The sequence below is a fragment of the Oryctolagus cuniculus genome, chromosome 4, assembly GCF_051225735.1.
Source record: "Oryctolagus cuniculus isolate XC-2025 breed Fujian yellow rabbit chromosome 4, ASM5122573v1, whole genome shotgun sequence".
Taxonomy (NCBI): domain Eukaryota; kingdom Metazoa; phylum Chordata; class Mammalia; order Lagomorpha; family Leporidae; genus Oryctolagus; species Oryctolagus cuniculus.
In genome coordinates, this window is record NC_142870.1 from 93,169,320 (window position 1) to 93,179,211 (window position 9,892).

At 35.9% G+C, this 9,892-nt stretch overlaps 1 protein-coding gene across 10 annotated transcripts in view; it reads left to right on the top strand.

Annotated features, from left to right (window-relative positions):
* Nucleotides 1–9,892, top strand: part of KLHL24 (kelch like family member 24) — a 51,521-nt gene extending 41,629 nt beyond the window's left edge. For all 10 annotated transcript variants that reach the window (XM_008266630.5, XM_089332010.1, XM_051859176.3 and 7 more), the window contains one exon: nt 4,698–9,892. In XM_008266630.5, the coding sequence (XP_008264852.1) occupies nt 4,698–4,898 (201 nt within the window). In that variant the 3' untranslated portion in view covers nt 4,899–9,892. The remainder of the gene's footprint in view (nt 1–4,697) is intronic.

A 9,892-nucleotide genomic window follows, 5' to 3' on the forward strand; every position in this document is an offset into this window, starting at 1 on the left:
GCCACAGGCAGAGGATTAGCCTATTGAGCCGCGGCGCTGGCCCCTCTTAACCTTTAATGTCTTATTTTTACCTTCCCTAATGGAATTCTACTCCTCTTTCAAGGACCACTTACTTTATGGTTTTAACAAACTGAAGTCTTTTTTTTCTTTCTGATCTATTAGAGCACTATTATGAAAATTGTATATTTCCTTAGGTATAAAGGTTTATTTCCTATACTGGAATTCAGTCATTTTAATGTATCTTGCATTTATTTGTACTCAGTAAATATTTCTTGAATAACTAAAAATTTAGAAACTTAGTAACATAGAGACCTAATTATAAGATAACTATATTCAAGATACGTAAGAGAAAGAGCATTAGACCTTATGGGTGAATTGGATTTAGGTATAATACCACTTATCTAAAGTTGTTGACATTGAGGTATAATCTCCAAATTAGTAATATATTTATAATAAGATTGTCTCAGCTAATGGAAGGGATGTAATAGGATCTTCACCTTCTTGGAACAGAGTAAATATACTTTTTTATCCCTCTCTAATCACATTTAAGTTAAAAACAAGCCACATTTCTCTAACTCAGCGGCCTCTCTCAATAGAAATTAGAGTGTGCCCTACCATATGAGAATCCTCATGATCAAGTATTTACACTTATTTCTAAATATTTTAGCCTAAGTAGTCATTTATTGATTTAGTACAGTAAATAATTCAAAGAATAAGTTATTTTCACTAAGAGTTACCATTCATTTGGAACTTGGTTATATTATAGAAAACAACAGAGTTTAGGAAGATAATTGTCAGCATCTAACAAAATTCAGGACATAGGTCATTAACTAGATGATTTAGAAAAAGAAAAATAAACAACAGGATACATATAGTACATTTTCTCTAATGAAATAATGAATAACCTTGACTTAAGGCATTTCAAGGACATTAGGGGCCAGCAATGTGGCACAATGGGTTAAGCCACTGCTTGTGATGCCAGCATAGCATCAGAGTGCCAATTTGAGCCCCAGCTACTCCACTTCCAACCCAGTGTCCTGCTAATGCACCCAGGAAGGCAGCAGACCCCTGTCACCCATGTGGGAGACCCAGATGGTTCATTCTTAATAACAGTACTACTAAATGCATCTATGTATACATTATTGATAGATGATTTTTGTACCATCTGTAAGGGATTGCCTAGCCCTTTAATGCTAATCAATGAAAAAGGATAAATCAAAGTGTAATTCATGGTATATAAATTAGTCCAAAACTATTATTTATTTATTTTAAGGAATACAAATTTTCATAAGTACAACTTTAGGAATATAGTTATTCTTCCCTCCATACCAACCCTTCACCCCTTCTCTCCCTCCCTCTCCCTTTCCCAGTCTCGTTCTCTATTAAGATTCATTTTCAATTAACTTGTACACAGAATACCAACTCTATACTAAGTAAAGATTTCAACAATTTGCACACACATGAACACACACAAAAAAACTGCTTGAGAACAAAGTTTTACAGTTAACTCTCATAATACAACTCATTGAGGAGAGAGGTCCTGCATGGGGAGTTAGACTCCTGTTGTTAAAGTCCAAAACTAATTTTAAAAAGTTTAGGATATTAAATGATAAAAGCAGAGCTGAAAAATTAGCTTTATAATATTCCTGATGAACCTCCACTATTTCTCTATTTGTCCATCAACATTTCCATGCCTTTCTAAGTATTTATTTATTTATTCGAAAGGCAGAGTGTCAGAGACACCAGGAGAGACAGAGAGATATATCTTCCATTCACTGATTCACTCTCCAAATGCCTTCAACCGCTGGGGTTGGGTCAGACCAAACTGCATCCCCACATAGCTGGCAAGGAACCAAGTACTTGGACCATCATCTTGCTGCCTGCAAATGCTTACCAGGAAACTAGGTTGGAGTGGAGGTGGGACTGTATCCCAGCCACCTGATACGGGAGTGCAGGGGTCCCAAGCAGCAACTTTAAACAGTGGAACCACAACTCTTGCCCTCTTCATGCCTGCTTTTTTTTTTTTTTTTTTTTTTTGACAGGCAGAGTTAGAGAGAAAGGTCTTCCTCCCGTTGGTTCAGCCCCCAAATGGTTGCTACGGTTGACGCACTGCGCCAATCCGAAGCCAGGAGCCAGGTGTTTCCTCCTGGTCTCCCATGCGGGTGCAGGGCCCAAGGACCTGGGCCATCCTCCACTGCCTTCCTGAGTCACAGCAGAGAGCTGGACTGGAAGAGGGGCAACTGGGACAGAATCTGGCACCCCAACCGGGACTAGAACCCTGGGGTGCCGGTGCCGCAGGTGGAGGATTAGCCAAGTGAGCTGCGGCACCAGCCAATGCCTGCATTTTGATTTTTCATAATTTCTAAAAGCAACAATTTATTCTAAATATATTTTACTTTTTCACCTCTGTCAAGAGCATCATTTTTAAAAATATGTGGATTCTGTTTTTAAGTAAAATAACAAAAATTTTTTTACCTTCTTTTGTAGACCAGGTATTTAAAATGTCATTAAAGTTTAGAATAATTAAATGGAAAAAAAGTGAGTTTGTGCATTATTGACTTCTTAACCTTTAAACACACAAAAACAGTAAGGAAAAGGTTTCTTCACATTAGGGTTATGGTTCATTTTAATCTTTAAAAATAGTATTAAAACTTCATGTATTGTTAAGTTATTTTTACCACTAGCTGCTTTTATTCCTGAATGAATAGTCAGGTTTTTCATATACTATAAATAAATACATCAAGAGAAAGCATTTTATATAGCATGATTTAAATTGTTATAGCTAGTAGAATTTCTGAATATGAATGAATAATCATTTTCAGGGTTGCTTGTTTGCTTCATTTAATTCTTAGCATTATTATCTGAAACTGTACTAATATTACATCATGTAACTATATATTGTTTTGTTTTGTTTTTGACAGGCAGAGTGGATAGTGAGAGAGAGAGACAGAGAGAAAGGTCTTCCTTTGCCGTTGGTTCACCCTCCAATGGCCGCCGCGGCCGGCGCACCGCGCTGATCCGATGGCAGGAGCCAGGTGCTTCTCCTGGTCTCCCACGGGGTGCAGGGCCCAAGCACTTGGGCCATCCTCCACTGCACTCCCGGGCCATAGCAGAGAGCTGGCCTGGAAGAGGGGCAACCGGGACAGAATCCGGTGCCCCGACCGTGACTAGAACCCGGGGTGCTGGTGCTGCAAGGCGGAGGATTAGCCTATTGAGCCACGGAGCCGGCCATATATATTGTTTTAGAATCATTGTACTAACTATAACATTTGTTAGTGAGAATGAGTTTGTAGCTGAAAACTAAAGATATTTTGTTGTTGTCTTCATTGTATTCAGAACTTTTAGAATTTGTAAAAGAATTCATTGTGCTTTAGATGAAAAACATTGTTTGACTCATGATTGTTGCAGTTCGTTGCTGGGATACTGGATAAGTGTTAATAACTGCTAATGGGCCAAGTCAGTCTAGGTATGAGTATCTAAGCTGATAGAGGCATTTGTTAAAGTATTCAGTAGTTCTTTCAGACCAGAAGATAGTATCCTTCTATTATAGAGGTCCATCAAGATTTAACTTCTTCTTTAAGAGCAACATTTATATATAGCAAATCAGATCAAGTAAAAATGTTTATTGAACTCACTGGTAGAAGTATTTCATTTTGGATTATGTGGAACCAAGATAATATGCAATAATTTTCTAAATTAAAGTGAAGTGTAAATGTAAGAATATTTGAACTATAGCATAACCAGATCCATGTAATGAGACAACTTGCAGTTAGTGTTTCTAAGAGCTACGTTCATCTTTACAAGAGTGTTTGTTTTATATATTAATTCTGATTGACAGAGAAGAGTAAAATTTAGCTGAGTATCCCATTGTATGGGAAGTTAACTATCAAATATTATTTGAAACCTTCTATGTCCTAGCCAAGGCATATAATAACAGTATTTTGTTAATTTTGTTATAATTTTTCTCTTTCATTCATTCATCTTGTGAATAATCCTATGTAGTGAACAATGTTCCTATTCCTTGGTCAGACAGTTACTACTTTCTTGTAAGAGGACAAACAGGCCAAGCTTTTCAAGGGTGCTTTTGTTTGTCATTAAGTTAAACCCTTTCCATCAGTCCACCATGATTAAAACATAATCTGTTTTAAGACTCAGCTTCGGCCGGCGCCGCGGCTCACTAGGCTAATCCTCCACCTTGCGGCGCCGGCACACCGGGTTCTAGTCCCGGTCGGGGCACCGGATTCTGTCCCGGTTGCCCCTCTTCCAGGCCAGCTCTCTGCTGTGGCCTGGGAGTGCAGTGGAGGATGGCCCAAGTGCTTGGGCCCTGCACCCCATGGGAGACCAGGAGAAGCACCTGGCTCCTGCCATCGGATCAGTGCAGTGCGCCGGCCGCGGCGGCCATTGGAGGGTGAACCAACGGCAAAAGGAAGACCTTTCTCTCTGTCTCTCTCTCTCACTGTCCACTCTGCCTGTCAAAAAATTAAAAAAAAAAAAAAAAAAAAGACTCAGCTTCATCCATGAAAAATTACCCAGGTCAGGAATTAGGCAAAAGGAAGCTTATGTCTCCTCCCTGCCTTTTTTTTTTTTTTTTTTTTTTTTTTGGACTGTGTTAAAGTTTATCTTTTCCTTTTCAGTTTCTTTCCAAATTACTTCTCATCAATGGTTAATTTTTTTTTTTTATGTATTTGGTTAAACAGGAAAACTGTGGTATGTCTGTGTGTAATGGTAAAATATATATCCTGGGTGGAAGACGAGAAAATGGAGAAGCCACAGATACCATTCTCTGTTACGATCCTGCCACAAGTATCATCACAGGGGTAGCTGCGATGCCCAGGCCGGTGTCCTATCATGGCTGTGTGACTATTCATAGATACAATGAAAAATGCTTTAAGCTCTAAGGCCAGGATACCTCACCCCAGAAGCCACAACGATCCAAGATGGATACTTAACAAATCTCCATTGTGCCACATGCAAAAAAAAAAAAAAAAAAGTGAAAGTACTCATCGTGGTGCCTTTCTGCCCCATATATCAACCTTTCAAACTGTAACAAAGCCTTTCCTGTAAGTGAAAAAAAACAAATGTTTTGTTGAGGGTAATGGTGGTTGTTGCTTGGCCTTTGAGAGTGTCCATTTATATTTGTAAGAAGAATATGTGGACTAGAATAAGTCTGTCTGCATGCCTTTTAGGAATTTGTGAATGGTCTCATCATTGATACATGTTTATCTGCAACTTTATGTTCCTTATTTTGTCATTTATATAGAGAAAATTGCACGACTTAAGGCTTCATTTAGGTTGAATCACCTAATGCTTAGAATGCATCCTAAGAGGGAAAATCAGTTTTAAAAATTGTCATTGATTCAGTACATCCAAACTTTATTGAAGGAGTTTTTTCTGTAATAAATATTTTGTAATTGTGGTAATAACAACAATTTGAGTATCATATTGAATTATTGTGACTTCATTCTTAGAATTGCTGTCTTATACACGTATTAAGCACATTTTGGCAGTGGGGGTGGGTGTTAGCAGGATTAAAATTGCAGATTAATTGCCAAGAAAAAATAAAATAACCACTGAAGAAAGAATGACCCACTCTGGCTCTTAAAGTATTTATGCATCATCTCTAATTGCTCTGAGGAAGCTCCTTTCCTTGAATGTGACAAAGGGAGGAGTTGAAATCCAGTTTTCAATATTGTCTTGTGAAAAGCAAGGACAGGTTTTCTGCCCAGCCCAGTACAGTTTGACCTCTTTAGTATGGTGCTCTGGGTAAGGACCTCTTCCTTGGTTATCTCACTTTCTCATAAATAGCTAATAATCCTGAGAGTTTAAACTGTTAAGGTGCCTTTTTTAATAGGATAAGGCTGGGACCACCTATCTCAGTGGGTCCATTTTTCTTTTAAAACTAGCTATCTGAAAAACTTAACAAAAGTAGTTACAGTCTTCTAGGATAAATATTTCATTTGGTACCCATTGTTATAAAATATTGATCAACATTTTCAATCTTCTGTACAACAAGCTGCTTTTGTAGATTTCTCAACTTGAGTTTTGAAAAGTTTACCAGCTTTCAGGGAGGAATTTTTTCTGAAGCAAATAAATGGATATGGCAGGAACTGCAGTAATTATTGTGATTCCTGGGGTGGAAGATATAATTTACAACATTTTAGGAATGTTCCAGTAGCCTTCTGTATTTTGACTTCCCAATCACTGTTGTCTCTTACATTATAATTGTATACTCCTTGTCATAAGAGAGATGATGCAAATATGTGATTATAGTGTCACCAGATTTCTGTTAAAACCAAGGTGGTAATCAAAAACCTAACATTGGTAAACCACTTTTCCCCCTTGTCTTAGAATGATACAGAAATCTCAAATAGACATAGCTGAAACTTTAAATGCTATAATGCTTAGCTAGAATCTAATTCTGAGGAAAACTGAAAAAACTTAAACATTTTTAGGGAATTTTTTATTTTTAAAATGACATCCCTTTCTGTGATAAGTACCAGAGCAATTCAGAAAATAATGTTCTATTATTTTAGTTGCAATACAATTGTAGATATAATTGGTATACTTGTACAGTAGGTCTAGAGTAAACCCCTACTTCTAAATTGTACTTCTGTAGATAATGGAACTTATTTAGTTTAAAAATTCTTTACAGTAAGTGAAATAATGTATGAAAGTGTTTTGTAAATGCTGAGGATTATACAAATGATACTTGTTGTTTTCATGTGTATTTGTAAGATAATGCCCATCATAAATACAAAAACTTCACATAAAAAAGACTTTCTCAAGATAACTTTGTATCTAGTATTTTGTCTATTGTAAAAGTGTTTGACTGCTTATTTGTGTTTTTTATACATGTATTTTAATATCCATGTGTTGATTGTTGTAAGTTTAAATGAAATCCAAAAAAAAAATTTGTTTAAACACAGACCTCATACCAATATTAATTTTTCTCTATATAATTTTAAACCACTGAAATTTAGTTGCAATTTATGATGAACTTAGCTTGGATCCTAGAAAATTCAAGTAACTATTTTTAAAGTTACCCAACTGAAATTTCAATTTCCTTTCATTATTTCTCTTTATTTACTAACTCTTGATAAATAGTGGTATTAACATGGATAAAAATAAAAGAATTTTAGGGTAGAGTTAGTGTATCAAAAGGAATATGTCAGCCAAATTAGTATCAGGTTATATTCATTCTGTCATCACTTAGTTGACAGATCTTTCAATAGGTGATGTTCATGAGCCTTTGCATTAATATGTATATACATATGTATATATGTAGATAGTATGGTCATGTACACTCATATATAAACACCAACAATTTTAGCAGTTTGTGATGATCAGAAAAAATCACATAAAGTGAAACTTAGCTTACCTTATTAAATGGAATTCCAGAACACTGGGGAGTAGGGGCATTTCTTGAGTGCTTTTCCACCTTTGAAGGGACATGATGGGTATTTGTAAGATGACTGGCATACAGTAAGAATCTGTATTAACACATCTAGTTTTACAAGGTAGGAAAACAAATCGGAGGTAGAGATGAGTTTGTTAAACCCAGCTGTGATACCTCAGTTAGGAAATTCAAAGTTCTACTTTGTGGATCAGTAGAAAAATATGGTTAGTTTTTGCCTTTTTTTTTCTTTTCAAGAACTTTACTCCTTTTCCTTGTTTTCCTCTATGTGGGTGAGCCACAAAGTGGTCTAATTTTTACAACAGAAGAGCTTCCTCTTTTTTTCCTCTAATCTTCTACTGACTATACGACACAGGTTTGACATGGTAGCCTATTGGATCTTCAATAACCTTTCCTTTTTCCTGGTTGACTTAAATATAGGTATTTACTCCATTTAAATCAGGTGTTAAGATGATGTAAATACTCAGGGAGGGTATTAAATTGTCACTTCTGCCTATTGGGGGTGTTTAAAGTGCCATAACTAAGTTTCAGTTTATGATTTTGGAGTAAATTTAATTTTGTAAAGGGGCTTCACACATGGCAGTGGTTGAACATTCATTCTTTTATATTTAGAAAGATGAAGATGTTTTGTGGACTGATATATTTTCCCTTAGTGAATATGAATTGTTTATGTATCACTACTGTCAAATACCCTTTATGAAACTCAGGAAAGACAGGTTCAATTATACTATTTTTGTCAATATGCAAACTAGGTATGTGTGATTTTTTTTCCTGTTATCTAGATATGGCAATAGTTTTTTTTTTAATTGCTGTGAGAACCCATATATGAAAAGAGAAGGGTTGAATTATTTGTGAGTGCCTTGTGTGTCTTGAGGCTTCTATGTGGAAAAGATGACATCTGTTCCAAACTATTTTCAAAGAGGAGAGAGTGCTTTTTATGTGGTGCCAAGTGAAAAGATAATGTTTTGTTTTTTCATTTATTTGAGAGACAGCTGCCATCTACTGGTTCACTCCCTGAATGCTCACAATGACCCCATCTTGGAGCCAAACCTAGGAGCTCAATCCAAGCCTCCCACATGGGTGGCAGGAACCCAAACACTTGAGCCATCACAACTGCTTCCCAAGGTCCACAGAAGCAGGAAGCTGGAGTTAGAAAAAAGAGTGAGGCTTTGAACCCAGGCACTCTGATATGGGACACGGGGATCTAAAATGGCTCCTTACCAGCTAGGCCAAACACCCACCCCAAGGTAAGGTGGGCTTCCTAGGAACTGCCTTTGTTAGTAAACTCAAGAACCAGTTCAGTTCAACAAGATTTTTGACCTTATTAGAATTTGCCGTGCATTATATTGAACCAGGTTTACATCGCCTCATCCCATTATTATTCTTAGTTAAATAAATAGATTCACTATACCAAGTAACCAGAATGGGACAATTTGGTTGACCTTTTAATGCAGTAGATTTGACTAGCTAGCTATACTTATTACATCTAATGCCAGGCACCAGAAACCACTTGAGCCAGGAATGTGAATTCCAGAGATATTTTCAACATAGACATTTTAAAACGTTTTAAATGAATGTTTTACATTTGTATGATTGCCTTAGATAATAAATTTACTTAGTGCTAAAGATGATCATCATAAATTAATTTTTTAAAAACAGTCGTAACTTATTTTATAAATTATTCCAAAGAAAGAATTTGTTTTAATGTTTTCAAAACAACTGCACCTAAATTTTTTTATGTGCCTTAAGTTCTGTAGTGCTATTTCAACTTCTTTTAATCTATGTAAAGCTTACTTTAGATAAATTGATACATGTTCCCTATAGAGTAAATAAATTTTGCTTTCTTACTTTTTTAAACACCAGCCATGTGGTTATTTGGCAGAATTCAAATGTTGGAAATTGTTTACTGTTTGGCATGTTATGTTTTTCATTTTCGCTTTTTGATACCTAGGTGCTTTTAGAGTATTCAGACAAACCTCTATCTTACATTGATTAAATCCTTGTAAACATTGTTGGCAATATCTACATCTAATGTCAGAAAAGTATGTCTACTTATTTTTGTTCCATTCTTACATACTATTTTTTCTCTACAGGCCTGTTCTTTAACTTTCTTGAAAAAGCACTTATTCTGCCCTTCCCCATCAGTCCTTCCCAAAGCTGTCTTTAAACTCTTTTTGAGAGTTTCTGGAGCTAAGACAACGCAATGTTAGAGTTAAATGAACATAATCTGCAGAGAGTGCAGACCTGTGGCAGTCAAATGTCATTTGCTTTTAGTAGAGACCCCTGAGTCTTCACCGTGAAAAAAAAAAAATGCCTTGTATTTCATTGTCTTCAATTCAGTTGTAGCATGTTAATACTTACATGTTTTGTTGACATATACTTCTTGTGTAGTTTCATTTTTTAAAAGTTGTATCTAATAAAATGTATTTTAACCATTATTACTTGACCATTTGGTTGTATTAAATTTTGTTTACCAAA